Raw genomic sequence first — 25,827 nt, forward strand, 5'->3', positions numbered from 1 at the left:
CTATTGGCTGCCAAGATAGGGTGTGCAATACCTACAACATAATTTTCTGCAGTGTGGGAGAGAAAATTCTGGAATATATACATATATATTCTTATTCTTTAAGACTTTTAAATACCTATATGTTTAAAAGTGTACATAATGGTAATACAGCCCAAGTTTATTATTTACCAATAAATAATATACACACATATTACACATTTTTTTCTTTTTTATTGCTAGTAATGCAAAATCAATAGTGTTTGGAGACCAGGGATTATTCTACCGAAATAAATCACAAAGAAACTAATCAGAATTCAACCAGAGGTAAGTACTAAATTTTTGCTCAACAATAGATGAAACTAAAGTTAAAAGTAAAAAACAAACAACAACATGGTCAGTAATTTGTAGGCTCTGGGAGTAAGAATACCTAGTTCAAATCTTGGTTTGGCTACTTGCTACTGAGCAACCTCAGGTGGGTTCTAATTGAAGCTTGGTTACTTCATCTGTAAAACAGATAAAAGAATATCTCCCTCAAGTATATACTAAATAGTTCCTGATATCCTTGATAGTTCCTGGTACATAGAAAGGGCTCCATAAATGTTAATCCAGAGGTTGCAAATCAAAACAGGACTGAGAGTAGAATTTTTTTTTAACGGAGGCAGTAGATTGGTCCTGAGATAACTGTGAATGGTGGGATATATAAAAAGTAAATTATATCTTAATTTTATAAAGGGAGGAGCCAGTACTCAGATCCAAGCAATTATTGTTTTAGAATGCAAGCCAGCCAGGTATTGCCAGACGTTCACATTTTTACAGGAAATTTCCCAAGTTTCAAAGATTTGCAACTCATAAAAAGAAAAAGGACCACTGTCCATGTTTCCACTCTCCAACAAAACAGAACAAAACATGTTCACAGGCCTACCATGGCCTGTAGGCTATCAGTCTGGGATCCACATATTAGTTATTATAAAAGCTGTGATTTAAACCCTCCTACTTACCAAACTTAAACCAAACAGTTGTGATTTATTTCGGGTACTGAGGGAAGGCAGCAGGGTGCAAGATTTTTAGAAGCATTGGAAGTTTCCACAGAGAAAATCTATACCTTCCTATTTCTAAAATCAGATTTTAATCTGCTGTAAACCACTGCAAAAGTGACCATGTATTCTCAAAAACAGTGTCTGATATTAAATAGCAGCACTTCCAAAGCAAATGTTTCCTGATAACAAATACAAAAGCATGTCTGCTCCTCTCCCTATCATATTATTTTGTTTATTCCTACACATACAGTCTCTTCTCTTTAACCACTAGTAGGATACTATTACACATTTTACTCTGCAATTTTTCCCTTTAAATTATTTTTTTGTGTTTCTATTATTAAATTAAGGTATAATTTACATACAGCAAAAAGCATAGATCTTAAGTATACAATTTGATGAGTTTTAACAAATGCATTCACCTATGTAAACCACACATCTGTCAAGATACAGAACACTTCCAGCACTGCAGAAAGTTCCTCTGTGCTCCTTCCCAGTCAATTCCTGCCCTCACACCACAGCCACTGTTGCCATTTCTATCACTTTGTGCACATCCCAGAACTTCATATAAATAGAACCATCCAATATATACCCTTTCACCCCAGCTTCTTTCGCTCAGCATGTTTTTGAGATTCATCCATATTTCCCCATTGAGTTTTACCTCTAGCATGTATCCCAATGCAAAAATAATCACTTCTCTCCAGTGTGTTAGAAATCATCATCTGGGTGCTATTACCTTGCAGTAAACATCCATTCCATGAGCTTTTGGAAATGAGAACAAATGCAATGTCTATCTTTGGAGTCACAAAGCATGCCAATGTTGACACCATGTCATTGACTGGGAGGGGGTATGGTTGGGGTTCCTTCGAGGTGGGCAGTACTAGCGGATGGGCAGACTTCAGGTTGCACCAAATTGAAAGGGGGCAGTGCTTGGGAGAGGGAATCCATTGGAAGAGTTGTTTCTACAAATACTTAATAAAAAATTGTAAATGAGGAAGTAGTCAATTATGCATCAGCATTTGGGAAGAGGAAGAAAGGAAAAAACACCCAGCTTAGGTGGAGGTGGGAGGAGAGATGGGTAAGTTTGATGACCAACGGACAAGTGGAGTGAGACAAGGATATTAGTAGATAAGGAAAACAAGATCTAAGATCATCTCACGAATAGATAGTACCCCACTGGGCCATTCCCTTCTTACATGGGTTCACATATTCCCAGCCAAACTGAGGATGGGCACAGTTTATAGGAGACAGCCCTAATAGACAAATGGCTGGAAGAAAAAGGACATAGATACTTGATAAGGGGAAAATCAACCTTTCTTTCTTTCATTTATTTATATAGTTTTTAAGAGATGGGGTCTTGCTACGTTGCCTAGGCTGGACTCAAACTCTAGAGCTCACAGAATCCTCCCACCTAAGCTTCCTGGGTAACTAGGACTACGGGTACACACTGCCATGGCCAGCTTGAAATCAACCTTCAATGAAAGGGGAGGCATCAAAAAGAATCCCAAAGGTTAGAGACTGCAAAAAAGTAGAGCCATTTAGATAAGAAACACAGGAAAGATAATGTGTTTTGGTAGAAAGAGGTAAAAATGAGCTAATTTCAGATCTAATAAGAAGCTTAAGAGGTCATCAGAACATCCATGAAGTGGTGTCCAGCAGGCAGCTGAGAATGCTGCTCTAGGTCTCACGGAAAGTCAGAGCAGGAGGGATAGCTTTCGTACTATCCATCCACCCAGAGGTGAGAGCTGAGCCACAGGCGTACATGAAAGAGAGAAGGAATCACTGAACTGTGAACTTCTTAAAAGCAAAGCTGGCCGGGCGCGGTGGCTCAAGCCTGTAATCCCAGCACTTTGGGAGGCCGAGACGGGCGGATCACGAGGTCAGGAGATCGAGACCATCCTGGCTAATACGGTGAAACCCCGTCTCTACTAAAAAAATACAAAAAACTAGCCGGGCGCGGTGGCGGGCGCCTGTAGTCCCAGCTACTCGGGAGGCTGAGGCAGGAGAATGGCGGGAACCCGGGAGGCGGAGCTTGCAGTGAGCTGAGATCCGGCCACTGCACTCCAGACTCCAGCCTGGGCGACAGAGCGAGACTCCGTCTCAAAAAAAAAAAAAAAAAAAAAGCAAAGCTAGTCTCCCTCATTTCTATGTCTGTTTCAGGAGAACTGCTTTCCCAAACATTTATTAACTTTGGACCTTAAAATGAATCTTTCATTTAGGTTATCTTGGAAAAATGTGAAAATTGCCCATCTAGGCTCAAATTTACTCAAATTGACCCTGTGCACATAAATTCTTGAGCCTCTTAGCTCATTGCATTAACTAAATGATCAAACTCAGCAGTACTTCCTAGCATCCTAATTAAAGACATGTACATTTTATTGATTAAAATTTCCAGTAACACAGCATAATGCTATTACTTACCCTATCAAGGAAAGGGACAGAAGCAGTTTGAAAACAAAACAAACAGCACTCACAGAAGGCTTCCAGCCATCCTTGGATACCACAGAGAATTTGAAAATTTGGTAATTAAACTCACCTAAAAGGATACAGATTTGCAAAAAACCGATCAAGAAAATATTGGATTCTAGGGAATATTACCCCTTTCATAATCCATTTTATGATTATAAATGTGCAATCATCAGTAAAAATGTGCACAGAAAAATCTGCATTGTGGCACAGACCATGATCTGCATCAAGGCAATTCAATCAGCATTTATTGAGCATTTCTTTGTGCACAGCCCTGCAATAGGTATGAAACAGGAGAACAAAGTGCTTTCCTTTTCATTTTCTGATGGAAACCAATGTACTTTTTAACGCTTACAATATAGGAATTTTCAAGACAAAGCAAACAAAAATAGCCTGCCTCAGGATGAAGTGGGTTATCTTCAATAGGACAGATGGATCATTTGGAGCTCTGTGTGTGTGTTGTGGCGGAAGGGAAGGGGGATCTGGGGTTATTTATTTATTTTTGGGGAGGAGAGAATGGCTTGGCACAATTAATTTTTAAACTCACATTGGCATATGGTGCAGCAGGGAAGAAAAGGCAGCCTCAAAATAGAGAACAGAGCAAATGGTAATGCCTAAAAATGTAGAAGGCTAGGAAAAGAGCTTGTTAAGGATAAAAATCATAAATGGTTTTAAATCACCACGACAGAGTGTAAGAAAAAGCTAGTACATCCTTGAAGGCCCACAGAAGGGACTGCAGAACTCATGAACTAATGGAAACAAAGTTAGACCAGCATAGGCTGAAAAACGCGGGCCAACGGAAACATCACACAAGGTTCCTTGACCATCCCCCATTCCTGCTTTCATTCATATCCTTCCCAAAATGCTGTTCCAGTTCCCCTTCAGGTTTACCCCTCTGTGATGCCTTCTAAATTTGCCCATCTCTGAATTGCTATTTCACCCCTAAAATGTCAAACTTGATTTACAATTCCCTGAAATTATGCCAAAATCAACTCAGTGATTGTTTCTCTCATTTCAATTTTTCTGATATGGAAATAAGATACATACATCAGAGAAAACAGAAAACACTGAAATCTATTGAGAAATGGAAATACAATCCCTCCATCCAGAAACCACTATTAATTATTCAGCCAATTTTCTTTTTTTTGTTTTTTGTCTGTGTCAGACAGGGTCTTGCTCCCACACCCAGGAGTGCACCGACACAATCTTGGCTCACTGCAACCTCCGCCTCCTGGCTCAAGCAATCCTCCCACCTCAGCCTCCTGAGTAGCTGAGACTACAGGCATGTGCCACCATGCCCGGCTAATTTTTGTATTTTTTTGTAGAGATGGAGTTTCACCATATAACCCAGCTGGTCTTGAACTCCTGGGCCAAAGCAATCAGAAGTTCAAGTCAATCTCAAAGTGTTGGGATTATAGGCGTAAACCTATGTGCCCAGCCTTTCCACAGATTTTCTTTCCATTTTTTTCCCCTGAATTTTTAATGGAGTTCAGATCACATTACATATGCAATATGTAACTTTGCTTTTTTGAAACTTCCCCCATTTATTCAAATCTATAGTAATATTTTTAATGTTAAATTTTTTATTTTTTATTTTTTATTTTATTTATTTATTTATTTTTTTTTTTGAGACGGAGTCTTGCTCTGCCGCCCAGGCTGGAGTGCAGTGACCGGCTCTCAGCTCACTGCAAGCTCCGCCTCCCGGGTTCACGCCATTCTCCTGTCTCAGCTTCCCGAGTAGCTGGGACTACAGGCGCCCGCCTCGTCGCCTGGCTAGTTTTTTTTTTTGTATTTTTTAGTAGAGATGGGGTTTCACCGTATTAGCCAGGATGGTCTCGATCTCCTGACCTCGTGATCCGCCCGTCTCGGCCTCCCAAAGTGCTGGGATTACAGGCTTGAGCCACCGCGCCCGGCCAAATTTTTTATTGAAATATATATCTTACTTACAAAGTTCACAAATCTCCAGTATATGATTCAGTGAATTTTTACATGTGTGTACAACCATGTAACCACTTCCCAGGTCAGATCAAGATCTAGAACATCCGTAACACCCCAGAAAGTTTCCTTACGCCCTTTTCCAGTCAATACTACATCCCCATCCCTCCAGATAGCTACTATTCTGACTTAATCTCATGAAAGACTAGTTTTGCTAGTTTTGAACTTCATGCATGATTCATGTGACAGTATGTTCTCTTCCATGTTTAGCTCCTTTGGCTCAACATAATGCCTATGTGATTCGTCCATGCAGCTGTGTGTATCTGCAGTTTATTCTTTTTCATTTCTGGGTAAAATTCCGTTGAAAGAATACACCACAATTCATTTGTCCTCTCCTGTTTGGGGACACGTGGGTTTTTCCAGTTTGGGGTTATTCTGGATCAAGCTGCTATGAATATCACTGTACATGTCCATTGGTGGACATCCATGCTATAGATGTATAGTGTATATGTTTATGTTTCTGCACACACACGGATGTATCATACAGGTGTATATAGACGTATAGAAGATGCATGCTTCACTTCTGAAGGTGCTGCCCAACACTTTCCCAAAGTGAGTTGTTCAGTTTATACTCCCACCAGCAATGTAGGAGAATTCCAGTTGTTCCATATCCTTGACGATACTTAGAAAATCTTTTATTTTACCCATGTTGATAGATATATACAACTTTGTAAATAAAGTTTTATTGAAATGGTGTCTCATTGAGGTTTTAATTTGCATTTCACTGATGACTAATGAAAGTGAGACTTTTTTCATATGCCTATTGACCATTCTGGATATGTTGCTTTGTGAAGTATACATCTTTGTGAAGTATGGCTTATCTGCCTTTTTCTTATTGATTTGTAGGAGTTCCTTTTTTAGATTTTTTTTAGAGACAGGTTCTCTCTCTGTCACTCAGGCTGGAGTGCAGTGGCATGATCATATCTCAATGCAGCCTCCGCCTCCTGGGTTCAAACAATCCTCCCACCTCAGCCTTATGAGTAGCTGAGACTACAGGTGTGTGCCACCACACCCAGCTAATTTTGTTTTATTTATTTATTTTTAATTTTTTAGGATAGGATCTGGCTATGTTGCCCAGGCTGGTCTTGAACTCCTGGCCTCAAGTAATCCTCCCATCTTGGCTTCCCAAGGATCTGGGACTACAAGTATGAGCCACAACACCCAGCCAGGAGTTATTTATTTATTTATTTATTTATTTTTATTTTTTATGTTTTTGAGATGGAGTCTCACTCTGTTGCCCAGGCTAGAGTGCAGTGGTACAATTTCTGCTCACTGCAACCTCCACCACCCAGGTTCAAGCAATCTTCCCACTTCAGCCTGCCAAGTAGATGTGATTACAAGCATGTGCCACCATGCCCAGCTAATTTTTGTATTTTTAGTAGAGATGGGGTTTTACCATGTTGGCCAGGGTGGTCTCGAACTCCTCACCTCAGGTGATTCACCTGCCTCAGTCTCCCAAAGTGCTGGGATTACAGGCATGAGCCACCCATGCCTGGCCAGTTATTTTTATATATTGGATACGAGTATGTTCCATCTTTAAATAAAGATGGAAAATCTTTAAAGACGGAAGTTTGTGGGAGGCTGGATCTCAGGCAGTTTCTGCCCAGAATTCCCTGACCTAATCCTTCTCCTTAGAACCTCTCTTGGCTCTCTTGCTATCTGAACACATGGCTCTTTCCATGGCCCTCATATAATGGTAGAAAGTCCTCTGTATCTGCGTGGTTATAATCAGATGCTCCCTATTTCCCGAGACAGAACATCTTGCCCATCCCTATGTCCCAGATGTTCCCTATGTTCCCTATGTCCCATTCACCCTATGTAGCCAAGTATCCACAATCACTGAAGAGCTGTCATCATTGGGTAGAGAGCCCCATGTTGGTGACTCACAAGCTGAAGCCTACATTGCAGTAAGATGACAAGTATCTACCAGCTGATGTGGCCTGGCTCTGTCCCCACCCAAATCTCATCTTGAATTGCAGCTCCCACAAATCCCCACATGTCACTGGAGAGACCCGGTGGGAGGTAACTGAATCATGAGGGTGGGTCTTTTCCATGCTATTCTCTTGATAGTGAATAAGTCTCACAAGATCTGATGGTTTATAAAGGACAGGTCTCCTGAACGCGGTCTCTTGCCTGCCGCCATGTAAGAGGTGACTTCGCTCCTCCTCCTCCTTTGCCTTCTGCCATGATTGTGAGGCCTCCCCAGCCATGTGGAAATGTTAGTCCATTAAACCTCTTTCCTTTATAAATTACCCAGTTTCAGGTATGTCCTTATAGCAGTGTGAGAACAGACTAATATACCAGCCACTAGCCTTTGAGTGTATTTACAGATACAACTTCTGTCATGCTTACCAGGACCTTATACATTAGCTAAGACGTACTAGTTTTCTGGGGCTGCTATTATTACAAAGTATTGTAGCCTGGGTGGCTTAAACAACAGAAACTGTCTCACAGTTCTGGAGACTAGAAATTCAAAGTCAAAGAGTCTGCAGAGTCGGTTCCTTCTGAGGGCTGTGAGGGAGAATCTGTTTCATTCCTCTCTGCTACTCTCTGGTAGGCTCGGGCCTTTCTTGGTTTGGAGATGGTTCTCCTTGTGTCTTCATGCCATTTTCTACCTATGTGTGTCCATCTCTGCATCCAAATTTCCCTTTTTTTAAGGACACCTCATGTTAGGTTAGAGCCTACCCTCATGATCTCATCTTAACTTGATGGTCTGTTAAGGTGATCCAAGTAAGGTCACAGTCACGGGTACTGGCGATTAGGACTTCAGCGTCTTTTGTGAGGACACAATTCAATGCATAACCAGAAGAAAGGAAATTACCTGACAGCAGCGCAAGATGACTTCTCAAGAAAAGAAGGAAACACAATTGGTATAACAACAAATGAAAAGAAAATGTGGCCGGGCACGATGGCTCACACCTGTAATCACAGCACTTTGGGAGGCCGAGGCAGGTGAATCATGAGGCCAATAGATCGAGACCAGTCTGGCCAACATGGTGAAACACCATCTCTACTAAAAATACAAAAATTAGCTGGGTGTGGTGGCACATGCCTATAATCCCAGCTACTCGGGAGGCTGAGGCAGAAGAATGGCTTGAACCCAGGAGGCAGAGATTGCAGTGAACCGAGATCGCGACACTGCACTTCAGCCTGGCAACAGAGCTAGACTCCATCTCAAAAAATACTCTGTCTCAAAAATAAAAAAAAGAAAGAAAGAAAATGTAAGAGAACAATCAGTAACCATGAGAGTGGATTTATACGATTATGTTTCCTGGGGAAATGGTATTCCCAAGAAACTCGGGGGATTTCAGAACACTGTGTTTTCAAAACCTCTCAAGAATTCCTTTCAATTTTATTGCCAATCTCAGGCTTAATGACTGGGAATGGAGACTCCTAAGTCCTTTCAATGTGCAGTTTTATTTTAATCATATGTATGTAAAATCAGTATGAAGTTTTTTTCTCTGAGATGAAGTCTGTATCACACGGGCTGGAGTGCAGTGGCATGATCTCAACTCACTGCAACATCTATTTCCTGGGTTCAAGCGATTCTCCTGCCTCAGCCTCCTGAGTAGCTGGGAGTACAGGCACGCACCAGCATGCCTGGCTAATTTTTGTATTTTTAGTACAGGTGGGGTTTCACCATGTTGGCCAGGTTGGTCCCGAACCCCTGACCTCAGGTGATCCGCCCCCGCTTAACCTCCCAAAGTGCTGGGATTACAGGCATGAGCCACCGCGCCTGGTCAGGTTTATCAACCTCAAGAAAAATCCCTCTTACTTCTGAAAAGCCTGGTTCCCTCCCTCTGGGGGACCCTCCTGGAACCCTTGGCACGCTATGGTCCACTTGTCTGCCACTGCTGCTGGCCCATGAGCCCCACAAAGGGAAGACTCATTGCCACCTTTCTCATGACTGTATCCCCAGGTCCAAGCATGGTGATTGGCACATAGTAGGAGCTCAGTAAATAATAGTGAAATGAAATGAAATAAAATAAAATAATCCCCCTCACGCCCCTTCTTCTGTATGTATTATGACATTGCCATCAGGACAAAAACATCTGAGAAAAGTATAAAGTCTGAGAAAAATCTTAATAGAATTAAGCCTGTTATCCAAGGATCATTCTACCTTCCCACCTTTCCTAAAGCTACACTCCAAACTCTTCTGTATCTGGATTTAATCAGCAGAAATCTGGCTAACTGGCTGGGTGTAGTGGATCACGCCTGTAATCCCAGCCCTTTGGGAGGCCAAGGTGGGAGACCAGGCATTTAAGACCATCCTGGCCAACATGGCAAAACCCTGCTCTACCAAAAGATACAAAAAATGAGCCAGGTGTGGCACACGCCTATAATTCCACCTACTTCGGAGGCTGAAGCAGGAGAACCACTTGAACCTGGGAGGTGGAGTTTGCAGTGAGCCGAGATTGCGCCACTACACTCCAGCCTGGGCAACAGTCGGAGACTCTGTCTCAAAAAAAAATAAAAATAAAGAGGGCGGAGCAAGATGGCCGAATAGGAACAGCTCCAGTCTCCAACTCCCAGTGCGAGCGACACAGAAGACCGGTGATTTCTGCATTTTCAACTGAGGTACTGGGGTCATCTCACTAGGGAGTGCCGGACAATCGGTGCTGGTCAGCTGCTGCAGCCTGACCAGCGAGAGCTAAAGCAGGGCGAGGCATCGCCTCACCTGGGAAGTGCAAGGGGGAAGGGAATCCCTTTTCCTAGCCAGGGGAACTGAGACACACAACACCTGGAAAATCGGGTAACTCCCACCCCAATACCACGCTTTAAGCAACGGGCACACCAGAAGAATATATCCCTCACCTGGACGGGAGGGTCCCACGCTCACGGAGCCTCCCTCATTGTTAACATAGCAGGCTGCAGCGATCTAACCACAAGGCAGCAGCGAGGCTGGGGGAGGGGCGCCCACCATTGCTGAGGCTTAAGTAGGTAAACAAAGCCGCTGGGAAGCTCGAATTGGGTGGAGCTCACAGCAGCTCAAGGAAACCTGCCTGTCTCTATAGACTCCACCTCTGGGGGCAGGGCTCAGCTAAAAAAACAACAGGGGAAGCAGCAGTGGCCTGAGCAGACACGAACGACTCTGTCTGACAGCTTTGAAGAGAGCAGTGGATCTCCCAACATGGAGGTTGAGATCTGAGAACGGACAGACTGCCTGCTCAAGTGGGTCACTGACCACTGAGTAGCCTAACTGGGAGACATCCCCCACTAGGGGCAGTCTGACACCCCACACCTCACAGGGTGGAGTACACCCCTGAGAGGAAGCTTCCAAAGGAAGAATCAGACAGGTACACTCGCTGTTCAGCAGTATTCTATCTTCTGCAACCTCTGCTGCTCATACCCAGGCAAACAGGGTCTGGAGTGGACCTCAAGCAATCTCCAACAGACCTATAGCTGAGGGTCCTGACTGGCAGAAGGAAAACTATCAAATAGGAAGGACACCTATACCAAAACCCCATCAGTACGTCACCATCATCAAAGACCAGAGACAGATAAATCCACAAAGATGGGGAAAAAGCAGGGCAGAAAAGCTGGAAATTCAAAAAGTAAGAGCGCATCTCCCCCTGCAAAGGAGCGCAGCCCATCACCAGCAACGGATCAAAGCTGGTCAGAGAATGACTTTGACGAGATGAGAGAAGAAGGCTTCAGTCCATCAAACTTCTCAGAGCTAAAGGAGGAATTACGTACCCAGCGCAAAGAAACTAAAAATCTTGAAAAAAGAGTGGAAGAATTGACAGCTAGACTAATTAATGCAGAGAAGGTCATAAACGAAATGACAGAGATGAAAACCATGACACGAGAAATACATGACAAATGCACAAGCTTCAGTAACCGACTCGATCAACTGGAAGAAAGAGTATCAGCGATTGAGGATCAAATGAATGAAATGAAGCGAGAAGAGAAACCCAAAGAAAAAAGAAGAAAAAGAAATGAACAAAGCCTGCAAGAAGTATGGGATTATGTAAAAAGACCAAATCTATGTCTGATTGGGGTGCCTGAAAGTGAGGGGGAAAATGGAACCAAGTTGGAAAACACTCTTCAGGATATCATCCAGGAGAACTTCCCCAACCTAGTAGGGCAGGCCAACATTCAAATTCAGGAAATACAGAGAACGCCATAAAGATACTCCTCCAGAAGAGCAACTCCAAGACACATAATTGCCAGATTCACCAAAGTTGAAATGAAGGAAAAAATCTTAAGGGCAGCCAGAGAGAAAGGTCGGGTTACTCACAAAGGGAAGCCCATCAGACTAACAGCAGATCTCTCGGCAGAAACTCTACAAGCCAGAAGAGAGTGGGGGCCAATATTCAACGTTCTTAAAGAAAAGAATTTTCAACCCAGAATTTCATATCCAGCCAAACTAAGTTTCATCAGTGAAGGAGAAATAAAATCCTTTACAGATAAGCAAATGCTTAGAGATTTTGTCACCACCAGGCCTGCCTTACAAGAGACCCTGAAGGAAGCCCTAAACATGGAAAGGAACAACCGGTACCAGCCATTGCAAAAACATGCCAAAATGTAAAGACCATCGAGGCTAGGAAGAAACTGCATCAACTAACGAGCAAAATAACCAGTTAATATCATAATGGCAGGATCAAGTTCACACATAACAATATTAACCTTAAATGTAAATGGACTAAATGCTCCAATTAAAAGACACAGACTGGCAAACTGGATAAAGAGTCAAGACCCATCAGTCTGCTGTATTCAGGAGACCCATCTCACAGGCAGAGACATACATAGGCTCAAAATAAAGGGATGGAGGAAGATCTACCAAGCAAATGGAGAACAAAAAAAGGCAGGGGTTGCAATCCTAGTCTCTGATAAAACAGACTTTAAACCATCAAAGATCAAAAGAGACAAAGAAGGCCATTACATAATGGTAAAGGGATCAATTCAACAGGAAGAGCTAACTATCCTAAATATATATGCACCCAATACAGGAGCACCCAGATTCATAAAGCAAGTCCTTAGAGACTTACAAAGAGACTTAGACTCCCATACAATAATAATGGGAGACTTCAACACTCCACTGTCAACATTAGATAGATCAACGAGACAGAAAGTTAACAAGGATATCCAGGAATTGAACTCATCTCTGCACCAAGCAGACCTAATAGACATCTATAGAACTCTCCACCCCAAATCAACAGAATATACATTCTTCTCAGCACCACATCACACTTATTCCAAAATTGACCACATAATTGGAAGTAAAGCACTCCTCAGCAAATGTAAAAGAACAGAAATTATAACAAACTGTCTCTCAGACCACAGTGCAATCAAACTAGAACTCAGGACTAAGAAACTCAATCAAAACCGCTCAACTACATGGAAACTGAACAACCTGCTCCTGAATGACTACTGGGTACATAACGAAATGAAAGCAGAAATAAAGATGTTCTTTGAAACCAATGAGAACAAAGATACAACATACCAGAATCTCTGGGACACATTTAAAGCAGTGTGTAGAGGGAAATTTATAGCACTAAATGCCCACAAGAGAAAGCAGGAAAGATCTAAAATTGACACTCTAACATCACAATTAAAAGAACTAGAGAGGCAAGAGCAAACACATTCAAAAGCTACCAGAAGGCAAGAAATAACTAAGATCAGAGCAGAACTGAAGGAGATAGAGACACAAAAAACCCTCCAAAAAATCAATGAATCCAGGAGTTGGTTTTTTGAAAAGATCAACAAAATTGACAGACCGCTAGCAAGACTAATAAAGAAGAAAAGAGAGAGGAATCAAATAGACGCAATAAAAAATGATAAAGGGGATATCACCACTGACCCCACAGAAATACAAACTACCATCAGAGAATACTATAAACACCTCTATGCAAATCAACTAGAAAATCTAGAAGATATGGATAATTTCCTGGACACTTACACTCTCCCAAGACTAAACCAGGAAGAAGTTGAATTCCTGAATAGACCAATAGCAGGCTCTGAAATTGAGGCAACAATTAATAGCCTACCCACCAAAAAAAGTCCAGGACCAGATGGATTCACAGCTGAATTCTACCAGAGGTACAAGGAGGAGCTGGTACCATTCCTTCTGAAACTATTCCGATCAATAGAAAAAGAGGGAATCCTCCCTAACTCATTTTATGAGGCCAACATCATCCTGATACCAAAGCCTGGCAGAGACACAACAAAAAAAGAGAATTTTAGACCAATATCCCTGATGAACATCGATGCAAAAATCCTCAATAAAATACTGGCAAACCGGATTCAGCAGCACATCAAAAAGTTTATCCACCATGATCAAGTGGGCTTCATCCCTGGGATGCAAGGCTGGTTCAACATTCGCAAATCAATAAACATAATCCAGCATATAAACAGAACCAAAGTCAAGAACCACATGATTATCTCAATAGATGCAGAAAGGCTTTTGACAAAATTCAACAGCCCTTCATGCTAAAAACGCTCAATAAATTCGGTATTGATGGAACGTACCTCAAAATAATAAGAGCTATTTATGACAAACCCACAGCTAATATCATACTGAATGGGCAAAAACTGGAAAAATTCCCTTTGAAAACTGGTACAAGACAGGGATGCCCTCTCTCACCACTCCTATTCAACATAGTGTTGGAAGTTCTGGCTAGGGCAATCAGGCAAGAGAAAGAAATCAAGGGTATTCAGTTAGGAAAAGAAGAAGTCAAATTGTCCCTGTTTGCAGATGACATGATTGTATATTTAGAAAACCCCATCATCTCAGCCCAAAATCTCCTTAAGCTGATAAGCAACTTCAGCAAAGTCTCAGGATACAAAATTAATGTGCAAAAATCACAAGCATTCTTATACACCAGTAACAGACAAGCAGAGAGCCAAATCAGGAATGAACTTCCATTCACAATTGCTTCAAAGAGAATAAAATACCTAGGAATCCAACTTACAAGGGATGTAAAGGACCTCTTCAAGGAGAACTACAAACCACTGCTCAGTGAAATCAAAGAGGACACAAACAAATGGAAGAACATACCATGCTCATGGATAGGAAGAATCAATATCGTGAAAATGGCCATACTGCCCAAGGTTATTTATAGATTCAATGCCATCCCCATCAAGCTACCAATGAGTTTCTTCACAGAATTGGAAAAAACTGCTTTAAAGTTCATATGGAACCAAAAAAGAGCCCGCATTGCCAAGACAATCCTAAGTCAAAAGGACAAAGCTGGAGGCGTCATGCTACCTGACTTCAAACTATACTACAAGGCTACAGTAACCAAAACAGCATGGTACTGGTACCAAAACAGAGCTATAGACCAATGGAACAGAACAGAGTCCTCAGAAATAATACCACATATCTACAGCCATCTGATCTTTGACAAACCTGAGAGAAACAAGAAATGGGGAAAGGATTCCCCATTTAATAAATGGTGCTGGGAAAATTGGCTAGCCGTAAGTAGAAAGCTGAAACTGGATCCTTTCCTTACTCCTTATACGAAGATTAATTCAAGATGGATTAGAGACTTAAATGTTAGACCTAATACCATAAAAACCCTAGAAGAAAATCTAGGTAGTACCATTCAGGACATAGGCATGGGCAAGGACTTCATGTCTAAAACACCAAAAGCAATGGCAACAAAAGCAAAAATTGACAAATGGGATCTAATTAAACTAAAGAGCTTCTGCACAGCAAAAGAAACTACCATCAGAGTGAACAGGCAACCTACAGAATGGGAGAAAATTTTTGCAATCTACTCATCTGACAAAGGGCTAATATCCAGAATCTACAAAGAACTCAAACAAATATACAAGAAAAAAACAAACAACCCCATCAAAAAGTGGGCAAAGGACATGAATAGACATTTCTCAAAAGAAGACATTCATACAGCCAACAGACACATGAAAAAATGCTCATCATCACTCGCCATCAGAGAAATGCAAATCAAAACCACAATGAGATACCACCTCACACCAGTTAGAATGGCAATCATTAAAAAATCAGGAAACAACAGGTGTTGGAGAGGATGTGGAGAAATAGGAACACTTTTACACTGTTGGTGGGATTGTAAACTAGTTCAACCATTATGGAAAACAGTATGGCAATTCCTCAAGGATCTAGAACTAGATGTACCATATGACCCAGCCATCCCACTACTGGGTATATACCCAAAGGATTATAAATTATTCTACTACAAAGACACACGCACACGTATGTTTATTGAGGCACTATTCACAATAGCAAAGACTTGGAATCAACCCAAATGTCCATCTGTGACAGACTGGATTAAGAAAATGTGGCACATATACACCATGGAATACTATGCAGCCATAAAAAAGGATGAGTTTGCGTCCTTTGTAGGGACATGGATGCAGCTGGAAACCATCATTCTTAGCAAACTATCACAAGAACAGAAAACCAAACACCGCATGTTCTCACTCATAGGTGGGAACTGAACAATGAGATCACTTGGACTCGGGAAGGGGAACATCACACACTGGGGCCTATCATGGGGAGGGGGGAAGGCGGAGGGATTGCATTGGGGAGTTATACATTGATATAAATGATGAATTGATGGGTGCTGACGAGTTGATGGGTACAGCACACCAACATGGCACAAATATACATATGTAACAAACCTGCATGTTATGCACATGTACCCTAGAACTTAAAGTATAATAAAAAAATAAAGTAAAATAAAATAAAATAAAATAAAAATAAAAAATAAAAAGAAAAAAGAAATCATCTAACTACAGGTTCCCAACTACAAGCTGACTGTAACTGAGTAAACTGGTATTAAAGATTTCTAGCGAAAAACTGTTCAGTTTGTAACAGTATTCCAGGCTTTATTCTATCTCCAAATATGGAGAGGAAACACATGAAAATTGGTGAGTAAAATCTGGGTGAATACAACTGACAATAGAAAAATACTCATTTGAATTCGTATGGTTTCCTGATGGTTAAAAACCAACCATTCTTTTTTAATTCCTTTAGTTCCTTTACACACATTTAGGTCACATCAATCAAATAAATGTTTTAAAGTGGCATAAAATCAAATCATTTTAATTAGGTATTTCTTTCATTTTATTTCTAATCCTTTTTTTTCCTCATTCTCCAGCTAAGCAAAAACATGAACCTTCTTAGCAAACTGGTTTTCAAACAGGCTTTCAGAGCAGAAATAATTTGTACCAAGTAATATTTTGAAAGAATGATGAGTTTTCATTCCGACTGAACTAACTACATTAACCTGTCGGCAAATTTATTGAACAACCTTATAATTGTTTTCTGACTTCATTTCTAAAGCACGTCTTGTTAAGCTAAACTAATCTTTATCGTCTTTGAAACCATGGATTCTTTTTCAAGAAGTCTTCTATAGCTGACTCTTTCTTATTTCTTTCAGTAGTCCAGGGCAGTGGTCTGTAAACTAATGCCTGCTGCCTGTGTTTGTAAATAAAGTTCTGTTGAAAGCAGTTACGTCCATTTATTTATGTATTGTCTATGGCTGCTTTTTATGCTACCATCTCAGACTTGGGTAGTTGCGGCAGAGACCACTGGGCTCACAAAGACTCAAGTATTTACTATTGTGCCTTTTACAGAAAAAGTATGCTTTAGGCTAATCACGCAAATTGTTCAAATCTTGTATTTCTTAGCTTTTTGCTCTATAAACATTTTATTCATTGGTTTCATCTGTATACCATTTCCTTCAGTTTGTTAGAAAGTTCCCTAAGGGTTAGATTATCTTTTTATTTTCTTTTTTAAACTAAGAATAAAGTATTTCAGGTTAACTGAGCATAATAATTTTATTTCACTGAGTCTCAATAAATGTCCATTCATGCCAATACCACTGCTACTGCATAGAAGCTATGGTGGATTACATCATTGGCTGAATTTATCACCCCTCCTTATATCCATGCCCTTTGCCATGTAACTTTGAATGCCCTCTCACTTCGAGACTGGAATCGCTGATGTGACTCATCTGGTTTACAGAAAAAAGAAGTGACAGTGTGCCAGTTATGAACTTAGCCATCAAGAGGTCACGCATATTTCTACATTCTCTCTTGCCCTTCTGTGTCAGCATGATGAAGAAAGAAAGAAAGAAAGAAAGAAAGAAAGAAAGAAGAAAGAGAGAGAGAGAGAGAGAGAGAGAGAGAAGAGTAGGAGAGAGAGAGAGAGAGAGAGAAAGAAAGAAGAAAGAAAAGAACTAAAGAAAGAAAGAAAGAAAGAAAGAAAGAAGAAAGAAGAAAGAAAGAAAGGAAGATAGATAGAGAGAGAAGTAGGGGGGAAGAAGGAATGAAGAAGGAAAGAAGAGCTAGAAAGCCAGAAGAAATAACGGAAAGACAGAAATAAAAAGACAATCGCCCCACATAGCTATAAAGAAAGAAAATATCCTCACTACATTCACCTCACTAAGTCTCGCTGTGCTAGGGAAAGGGAAAGGGAAAGGGAGGAAGGAAGGGAGGGAAAGAGAGAGAGAGAAACAAAGAGAGAGAGAGAGAAAGGAAGAAAGGAAGGAAGGAAGGAAAGAAAGAGAGACAGAGAAAGAGAGAAAGAAAGCAGCAGCATAACACCAACCATATGGCTCATCAAACCTAAAATCTTACTATGTGGCTCTTTATGGAAAAAGTGTGCTGCCTGCTCTACTGAGGGCTTGGCAGACTCCTGTTGTTTACTGTTAATTTTCTGCCCACCAAACAGGCCAAATTAAAACATCTTAAAGTTTGCCGGGAGTGGTGGCTCATGTCTGCAATCCCAGCACTTTGGGAGGCCTAGGCAAGTGGATCACCTGAGGTCGGGAGTTCGAGACCAGCCTGACCAACATGGAGAAACTTTGCCTCTACTAAAAATGCAAAATTAGCCAGGTATGGTAGCACGTGCCTGTGGTCCCAGCTACTCGGGAGGCTGAGGCAGGAGAATTGCTTGAACGCTGGAGGTGGAGATTGCAGTGAGCCAAGATCGTGGCGTTGCACTCCAGCCTGGGCAACAAGAACGAAACTCTATCTCAAAAAAAAAAGAAAGAAAGAAAAGAAAAAAAAAGAAATATCTTAAACCTTTTAATAAATTGCATGTTTATTCAACCGTGAAATACAAAAATGCAAAATGTCTCATTGGGAAAAGCCACATTCTGGAACAGAAATGTTCCAGTTTTGGTCATCCTAAGAAGTCAGGCCTGAAAAACTCTATACTACTTGGCTCTCTCATTTCTTTGTCTCCCATTCATGCGAGAAGACACTATCTGCCTTTTAAAACTAGAAATATGCATTACTTTGATGAAAAGAAAATAGATAAATAAAACAGCTAATAGTTGTTATCCCCGAAGTTTGGGCAGCGGTCAAAGGGAGCTTTTGCCTCTCATGTAGTGTTTGAAATTTTTACAATGAAAGCCTATTCTTGTATGATTTGTACAATTAAAAATAAGCAAAACACTCAGACATAAAACTAAAATAAAATTACCAAACTAGAATCAAGGCCTCGGATTCATAGCACTATTCAATGATATAAATAATTTGCAAGAATCTGAATCTCCCAGATGGAACTCTAATTGTAATTATATAACCCATTCATTATTATGTGGGAGGCACTGTGCCACGAGTCTTATAGATATTCTCACTTCATCCTCATAGTCGTATAAAGCAGACAGTATTGTTATCTCTATTTTACAGATGTGGAAACTGAGGCTTAGAGAAGTTGAGAAATTTGGCCAAGGTTATCCAAGCTAGTAGGTATCCAAGCTGCCATCTGACCAAATCTCTCTGCTTCTAGAGCTCAAGCACTTCACCAGTGTATCATTCTCAAAAGGAGCATGCTTTCCTTCTACAAGTCCTTAATTATGCATTTATATTTGTTAAAATCACTTCGAAATTTACCAAAGAACAATCATGCTAACAAGGGGAAAATAAATCCTGAATCCTCTGTGGCTCTGGCAGTGAGGAAGGGGCAGAAATGGTTTCTGAGGACAAGAGGCACCCTTCCTTCATACTGCAGCCACAGTGAGAAATGACCCATGCTCAGATCTGCCCCTTGTAGCCAGCAAGGTCACCTATATCCTGAAGGATCCCCCGGGCCTTCCCTAGCCAGCGTTCTAACATCTTTAGACGATGACATCCTCTCACATCATTTATCCTAACACTTGCATTCTCCATTCTACTCAGGTCATTACATAATGTCTCATGTTGGTTAGTTGCCCATATATGCCAGTGGACCTTCCAGGATTATCATTCTAAATGACAGAGATTTATTCTGAATGGTACTTAACATGGTGCCTGCCACTTGTTGAAAAGTGCTTGTACATTCCTATACACCAATAATAGACAGAGAGCCAAATCATGAGTGAACTCCCATTCACAATTGCTTCAAAGAGAATAAAATACCTTGGAATCCAACTTACAAGGGATGTGATGTGAAGGACCTCTTCAAGGAGAACTACAAACCACTGCTCAGTGAAATAAAAGAGGACACAAACAAATGGAAGAACATTCCATGCTCATAAAATGGCCATACTGCCCAAGGTAATTTATAGATTCAATGCCATTCCCATCAAGCTACCAATGACTTTCTTCACAGAATTGGAAAAAACTGCTTTAAAGTTCATATGGAACCAAAAAAGAGCCCACATTGCCAAGACAATCCTAAGTCAAAAGGACAAAGCTGGAGGCGTCACGCTACCTGACTTCAAACTATACTACAAGGCTACAGTAACCAAAACAGCATGGTACTGGTACCAAAACAGAGATATAGACCAATGGAACAGAACAGAAGGATTCCCTATTTAATAAATGGTGCTGGGAAAACTGGCTAGCCATAAGTAGAAAGTTGAAACTGGATCCTTTCCTTACTCCTTATACGAAAATTAATTCAAGATGGATTAGAGACTTAAATGTTAGACCTAATACCATAAAAACCCTAGAAGAAAACCTAGGTAATATCATTCAGGACATAGGCATGGGCAAGGACTTCATGTCTAAAACACCAAAAGCAATAGCAACAAAAGTCAAAATTGACAAATGGGATCTAATTAAACTAAAGAGCTTCTGCACAGCAAAAGAAACTACCATCAGAGTGAACAGGCAACCTACAGAATGGGAGAAAATTTTTGCAATCTACTCATCTGACAAAGGGCTAATATCCAGAACCTACAAAGAACTCAAACAAATTTACGAGAAAAAAACAACCCCATCAAAAAGTGGGCAAAGGATATGAATAGACATTTCTCAAAATAAGACATTCATACAGCCAACAGACACATGAAAAAATGCTCGTCATCACTGGCCATCAGAGAAATGCAAATCAAAACCACAATGAGATAACATCTCACACCAGTTAGAATGGCAATCATTAAAAAGTCAGGAAGTGACTGGAGTGCTGGAGAGGATGTGGAGAAATAGGAACACTTTTACATTGTTGGTGGGACTGTAAACTAGCTCAACCATTGTGGAAGACAGTGTGGAGATTCCTCAAGGATCTAGAACTAGAAATACCATTAGCCCAGCCATCGCATTACTGGGTATATGCCCAAAGGATTATAAATCATGCTGCTATAAAGACACATGCACACGTATGTTTATTGTGGCTATTCACAATAGCAAAGACTTGGAACCAACCCAAATGCCTATCAATGATAGACTGGATTAAGAAAATTGGCACACATACACCATGGAATACTATGCAGCCATAAAAAAGGATGCGTTCATGTCCTTTGTAGGGACATGGATGAAGCTGGAAACCATCATTCTCAGCAAATTATCTCAAGGACAGAAAACCAAGCACTGCATGTTCTCACTCATAGATGAGAAATGAACAATGAGAACACTTGGACACAGGAAGGGAAACATCACACACCAGCGCCTGTTGTGGGGTGGGGGAAGGGAGGAGGGATAGCATTAGGAGACATAGCTAATGTAAATGACGAGTTAATGTGTGCAGCACACTATCATGGCACCTGCATACATATGTAACAAACCTGCACGTTTTGCACATGTACTCTAGAACTTAAAGTATAATAATAAAAATTTTAAAAAAAATGTTAAAAAGTGCTTATAAATTAATTACAGCAGAATGTTAATTAACAGCTCTAATGCCAAGTACAGGCGTGGCTCCATGACTCATCAGCAGACCCTCCCTGATGAAGCTACCCATTAGAGACAGACTATTACAGTGAGAGTCACTCTAAATGTAAAAAAAAAAAGATGTGAGTGGGGCCAAGAGCCATAATCAGTGAACTGGCTGATTAATCCATGAATCTGCAGGTACATTTAGCTATTCATACAACCAGCATTACCTTATATATGGAAAATGAGGCTACCGAACCATTTAAACCATTTAATATATTTTTTAATTTTAATTTTTATCTTGAGAGAGTTTTGCTCTTGTTGCCCAGGCTAGAGTACAGTGGCACAATCTTGGCTCACTGCAACCTCCGCCTCCAGGGTTCAAGTGATTTTCCTGCCTCAGTCTCCCAAGTAGCTGGGATTACAGATGTGTGCCACCATGCCTGGCTAATTTTGTATTTTTAGTAGAAATGAGGTTTCATCACGTTGGCGAGGCTGGTCTCGAACTCCTGACGTCAACCGATGTGCCTGCCTCAGGCTCCCAAAATTCTGGGATTATAGGTGTGAGCCATCGTGCCTGGCCTAAATCATTTAAAAATAGTCACCAGGGATGTGCTTCCCACAAAATAACGCCACCCTATTAACATGCTGGCATTTTCCCAAGAGCACTGTGTATATATACTACATCCCCTTCTAACTCTCTACACCACTTCAATTCACATGTCAGCAGGACATATGTTTCCCAGGCACAATATTATAAAGAGAAGTAATACCAGGCTTGGGGAATTTCTGTTCCAGGAAGATCTTCAAGGTACCCTGGTGTGGTCACAAGCCTAGGGAGCCTGTGACTCAGACAGAAGTTCTCAAGACTCATTCTATTGCTGACTGTTTTATGGAAATCCAGGGCCCAATTCTCCCAGCATGCTGCCTGTTCCCACTCCTTGGGCACGTTCCTGGCAATGTCATGCTCTGATTGACCCACTGGTCACCAACTGTCGCAGGGCTCATTTGCAGTGGCAGCTGTGACTGCCTTTGGAAGCAGGAAAACCTGTCTGGCATTTCCATTCTCTCATATGAAACCTAAAAGCAATGCTAATCAGCAGGATGCATTTTCCCTCTTTTTGGAAATGAATAGTGGTAAGTCTTATAAAATCCCAATACTCTAAATTGCTATCCTGGCTACCACCCCAACATTTAAAGTATGTTAACGATGGAGACATACATGTCAGCAGTCAGATTTTAACATAAAATTAATGGCTGGATATCTCAAAGGCCTAAATTACTATTAATTGTATGCAAACACTAGCTCTAAGGATATCCTTCACAGCAGAAGGTTGTAAGTCACTGTATCAAAGTCTTAAATCAACAGCCATCTAGCTAGCTAATGCTTTCAAGGTGTGCCAGGAGAGAAAGGACAGGATGATCTTCTCTTACTAAAGAGAGATGGATGAACAGCTGCAAGCTTTGCTGTTGTTTTAAAGCATCAGGGAACCAACTACTGAGAATAAGAAATAAAATGTAAGCAGGGTCACACTTGTTTATTACATATCCTTTCAAAATATCCTTTTGTTTAAAAAAAAAAAAGTTAATTAAAATTATTGCCCGTGTTCCCTACAGAGAGTACATTTAAAACAATGCAGAGTAGCAAAACCCCTTATGTTCCAAACATAAGGTGTGCCTGTTTTTAAGTCTCAGAATAATTTGCCAACTTCCAATTTAATTGTGACTGAACTTCAAGTCAACTGTTGAGTGTTCTAGAGATACGGTTTCTGTAGATTCCAGCTGGTAGCAAGTGGAAAGACTCCAAATACCTTAAAAATATGCCACGGACTAGAAGGGAGGAGAGTAGTTAAAAAACAAGGAAGAGAAAGAAAGTTGTTCTTTCTGGTTTGACCACTAAAAATATAATTAGATGTATCACTTACTCTGTTTACTTACAGTCTCTCTGCATGTAAGATTTCTTCCAAAACCTGCCCTATCTTTCTGGAAATCCAAACTAAAATCCACTCTTTGTACAGTACAAGAAAAACAGAGGACTTTAAATTCATTTAAATAAAGACATCTAGACATCTTGAGATATTCTAATTTTATCACTAGGACCCCATTCAGTTGGAAAAGACATAGCATCATAGTTTTCCACCCTAAATATATCAGGAATACATGAATGCATTTTAATTAATATGCACAGTATCCTTATTAAAATTCAGATTCTATACTTGAGGAAAGTCCAGAGTGTCAAAGAATCTTGTGTAAACCTGAGGTGACATTATCCTTTAGAAAGAACAGGGGAGGGAAGCGTTGGAGCAGAGTTCTTGGCTGACCACCCACGTGGGGCCATTGTCAACTTCAAATTTTACTATTCTAATGTTTGTCAACTTTCTTCTTTCCAGTAAACATCTAAGGCAGGTCAGTGAGGAATAGGAAACCACATTACTGGGCTTTTAAATCAGCATGGTCTTTCAAAATCATGCTCATTTACAGGAGAAAACTGTGTGGCATAAAAAGCCACAATGAATTATTCATCAGTTACAGCATGTGCCAACCTCGGATTCCTTTGTACCTCTTAACAAGTGTGTACATGTGAAGTGTAGCAGACCCGGCTCCCCAGTCCTACCAGTCCTGGGTACAAAGGCAAACCTAAGCTCACCGGAGGTCCTGCGAAACAGAGAAGAGTGGTGAGATCGGAAATGAAGGAGGGAGGCGGCCCAGCCGATCTGCCTTATCTGGAGTTACCCACGAGTCTACTCTCCAGGAACCAAAATAAGTTACACTCTCTTATCTTAAAGGGTCCAGTATCAAAGGAATCAGCAACCGATAGCCCCAGTCCCTAGGTTTCAATGGAGCAGCCTGCGAGACTGTGTGGGGCCACCCTCTGCAGCTCTGTTGGACATGTTGGCTGTCAGTCCCTGGGGATGCTGAGCAGGACCAGCCAGGGAACTCCTGAAGCCAGCCTCACCAGGGAACAAACTCTTCCATCAAACACAACTGGAGGGAAAGCATCCTAGAGATGGCATCCAAACTCAAACAAAATGCCCAGAAATAGGATCACAGGTGTTTGCTCACAGTCACTGAAGATGCCTTTTTATGTGCTCAAAGGACCAACCTACTGTTGGTTGAGTTGAGCTGGGCTCCTGCTACAAAACAGACATGTCGATTTTAACATCCTATTACATTAAGAATATCTGTAAATACATTGACAAATAAGATGTGCATTTTATACAGATATATACTATCACAGAAATAGATTGACATTTATGATAATAAGTGTAAAACAATTTTATCAAATGGAAAAGCCTTGCATCTTTTCTCATCTTTAAAGACATGGTCGACCCCAGACAGAATATATGCTGAGTTTACGAAACAGACGGTCTAACCTTTGTAGTCTTCGATGGTGTGATGAGGGTCCATGAGCTCAGTCATTTCCAAGGTCATTAACATGCACAAAGCTCCAGGGTTTCAGCTTTTCTTCACTAGGCATCTGGCACACAGAAAGGCTGCAACACTCCTCAAAGGAGAGGCTGGGGCCCTGGCTCTCCTCCCAGGAGTCTGTAGGCTGAACTGGACCCGAGGGAGGGGTGTGCCACTGGTGGGTGTGCCACAGCCAGCACAGGAAGAATGGGGAGTTTCCTGAGTGAGTCTAGCTCCTTCCTCATGTACAGAGTCTACATCTCCTTCTTCTCTCGACCCTGCCCCTACCACTTCTAAAGAGACCCCTTGCAAAAGCACATCAGCTCACTGACGCCACACCCACCGAAAACACTCATTTCTGGGAAGCCACTATTAGAACACGCCAAGAATGTTCCTAGGATTTTCCTGCACTCTGCACAGTCCAGAATCCAGACTTTGGTCGCTATCATTTCACAATAATTTGAAATGCATGAAACAAAGAAAGAAAAGGATCGATTTTTCCCAAGCCTTCTGCCTCCTCTTTTTCCTTAATGAATTACTATCTCAACCAGATGGGCTTTTAATTAGTTTCTTCAATACTAGAATTTTTAAAAAATACTATAACTTGGAGAGGCTTCTTTTACTAACAGCCTGATTATTCATTATGGCTTTGGCAACAGTTCCCTGACATCCTGGTATGAGACGAGCCGTGGACTTTGAGCCTTTTTCTACTATTAGGTATACACAGTCTGAAAACAATGACCTCATCTGGAAAGACTCAGGAAAGAGGCATATTTTTCCTTTCGTCAGTAATGCCCTGATGTTGGGCTGGATTATCCACCACCCACAATCCAACTTTTATCCCAGTTATTTGTGAACACCAGAAATTTTGCATATCGGAAAAGTCACAAAGACAGTTTAAATGGAAAAAGACCCTTAGGACAAATATCCTTGG

At 41.1% G+C, this 25,827-nt stretch overlaps 1 protein-coding gene across 16 annotated transcripts in view; it reads right to left on the reverse strand.

Annotated features, from left to right (window-relative positions):
- The window catches only part of ABLIM1 (actin binding LIM protein 1), a 353,493-nt gene that overhangs the window by 242,671 nt on the left and 84,995 nt on the right, over positions 1-25,827 (reverse strand). For 8 of the 16 annotated variants that reach the window (XM_030941224.1, XM_010363203.2, XM_010363202.2 and 5 more), the window contains exon 1: positions 24,860-25,225. The exons of 4 other annotated variants lie outside the window; for them this stretch is intronic. In XM_030941224.1, the coding sequence (XP_030797084.1) occupies positions 24,860-24,923 (64 nt within the window). In that variant the 5' untranslated portion in view covers positions 24,924-25,225. Of the gene's footprint in view, positions 1-24,859; positions 25,572-25,827 lie in introns of those variants that run through there. 4 more of the 16 variants (XM_030941232.1, XM_030941225.1, XM_010363198.2 and 1 more) reach the window with 3 other exon arrangements.

This window comes from Rhinopithecus roxellana, chromosome 11, assembly GCF_007565055.1.
Source record: "Rhinopithecus roxellana isolate Shanxi Qingling chromosome 11, ASM756505v1, whole genome shotgun sequence".
NCBI classification, from domain to species: Eukaryota; Metazoa; Chordata; class Mammalia; order Primates; family Cercopithecidae; genus Rhinopithecus; species Rhinopithecus roxellana.